The sequence below is a fragment of the Lottia gigantea genome (assembly GCF_000327385.1).
Source record: "Lottia gigantea unplaced genomic scaffold LOTGIsca_6211, whole genome shotgun sequence".
NCBI lineage: Eukaryota > Metazoa > Mollusca > Gastropoda > Lottiidae > Lottia > Lottia gigantea.
Window position 1 is genome coordinate 1 of NW_008710120.1, and position 1,906 is coordinate 1,906.

The 1,906-nt window shown below is 29.4% G+C and overlaps 1 protein-coding gene across 1 annotated transcript; it reads right to left on the minus strand.

Annotated features, from left to right (window-relative positions):
* Positions 1-507: 507 nt before the first annotated feature.
* Positions 508-1,560, minus strand: LOTGIDRAFT_148129 (hypothetical protein; the record flags this gene model as incomplete). The annotated part of the gene is made up of 1 exon (XM_009064453.1): positions 508-1,560. A coding segment is annotated over one exon (1,053 nt), but the record flags the coding sequence as incomplete, so codon positions are not given.
* Between the last annotated feature and the right edge of the window lie 346 nt (positions 1,561-1,906).

Genomic DNA, 1,906 nt, shown 5'->3' on the forward strand with positions numbered 1-1,906 from the left:
GCCATTTAGATATCAATCCTACTGATCTATTCCACTGCCGATATCTGCGAGACTCAATGGTGTGTGTGTGTTTTGTAATAGTTTTGACGGTGTTACATCCTTTCTTAAATCATATTTTAATGTGCATCGCCATTATTTTTATATTTAAAGGTTAATGATTTATGTCCATACCACATCGACCTACGATCTGATGTAAAATGGATTACGACACAATCTCTTTTTTGTGGGTTATTTGAAAGATTACGAAAATATCGTATTATGAGAGTAAGAATGGAAAAATCTTCTTTTGTTTTTTTTTGTCTATAGGATTTTTAATGTAGATTTCATAGAAAAGTAAAAAAAGTGGGTTTAAAAGAACATATCTCCGTTTAGACAACTAGATATTCGCAGAAACTTCTACAATCATTTGAACAAAACGTAGAAATACAATAATAAAATATTTTCACTGTTAAAATAGTGCTGAACAAAACATATATTAGATTATAAAATGAAAAAAATAACACAAAATTAACATAAGATAAAAATATAATAATCATAGATTACATATTCTAAGTTATAAAGAAAACTTACATTAATAATGTCTCTGGTAACTTTTCGAAGCAATTGTATTTTGTAGTTGGTATCTTTTGGAAGCAATTGGATGTTACTGATTTTGGTAACCTTTAGAAGCAATTGTATTTTGAAGTTGGTATATTTTAGAAGCAATTGTATTTTGTACTTGGTATCTTTTGGAAGCAATTGTATTTTGTAGTTGGTATCTTTTGGAAGCAATTGGATGTTACTGATTTTGGTAACCTTTAGAAGCAATTGTATTTTGAAGTTGGTATATTTTAGAAGCAATTGTATTTTGTACTTGGTATCTTTTGGAAGCAATTGTATTTTGTAGTTGGTATCTTTTGGAAGCAATTGGATGTTACTGATTTTGGTAACCTTTAGAAGCAATTGTATTTTGTACTTGGTATCTTTTGGAAGCAATTGTATTTTGTACTTGGTATCTTTTGGAAGCAATTGTATGTTACTGATTTTGGTAACCTTTAGAAGCAATTGTATTTTGTACTTGGTATCTTTTGGAAGCAATTGGATGTTACTGATTTTGGTAACCTTTAGAAGCAATTGTATTTTGTAGTTGGTATCTTTTGGAAGCAATTGGATGTTACTGATTTTGGTAACCTTTAGAAGCAATTGTATTTTGTAGTTGGTATCTTTTGGAAGCAATTGGATGTTACTGATTTTGGTAACCTTTAGAAGCAATTGTATTTTGAAGTTGGTATATTTTAGAAGCAATTGTATTTTGTACTTGGTATCTTTTGGAAGCAATTGTATTTTGTAGTTGGTATCTTTTGGAAGCAATTGGATGTTACTGATTTTGGTAACCTTTAGAAGCAATTGTATTTTGAAGTTGGTATATTTTAGAAGCAATTGTATTTTGTACTTGGTATCTTTTGGAAGCAATTGTATTTTGTAGTTGGTATCTTTTGGAAGCAATTGGATGTTACTGATTTTGGTAACCTTTAGAAGCAATTGTATTTTGTACTTGGTATCTTTTGGAAGCAATTGGATGTTACCGATTTTGGTAACCTTTAGAAGCAATTGTATTTGAAGTTGGTATATTTTTTTTGAAGCAATTGGGTGTTATCGATTTTGGTAACCTTTAGAAGCAATTGTATTTGAAGTTAGTATATTTTGGAAGCTATTGGATGTTACCGATTTTGGTAACCTTTAGAAGCAATTGTATTTGAAGTTGGTATATTTTTTTTGAAGCAATTGGATGTTACCGATTTTGGTAACCCATGGAAGCAATTGAATTGTTATGTCTTTGGTAACTTATAGCTGAAATATTGAATTGTAAAATCTTTGGATGTAATTGAGTTTTAATATCTTTGGTTACGTATAGAAGCAACTGAAG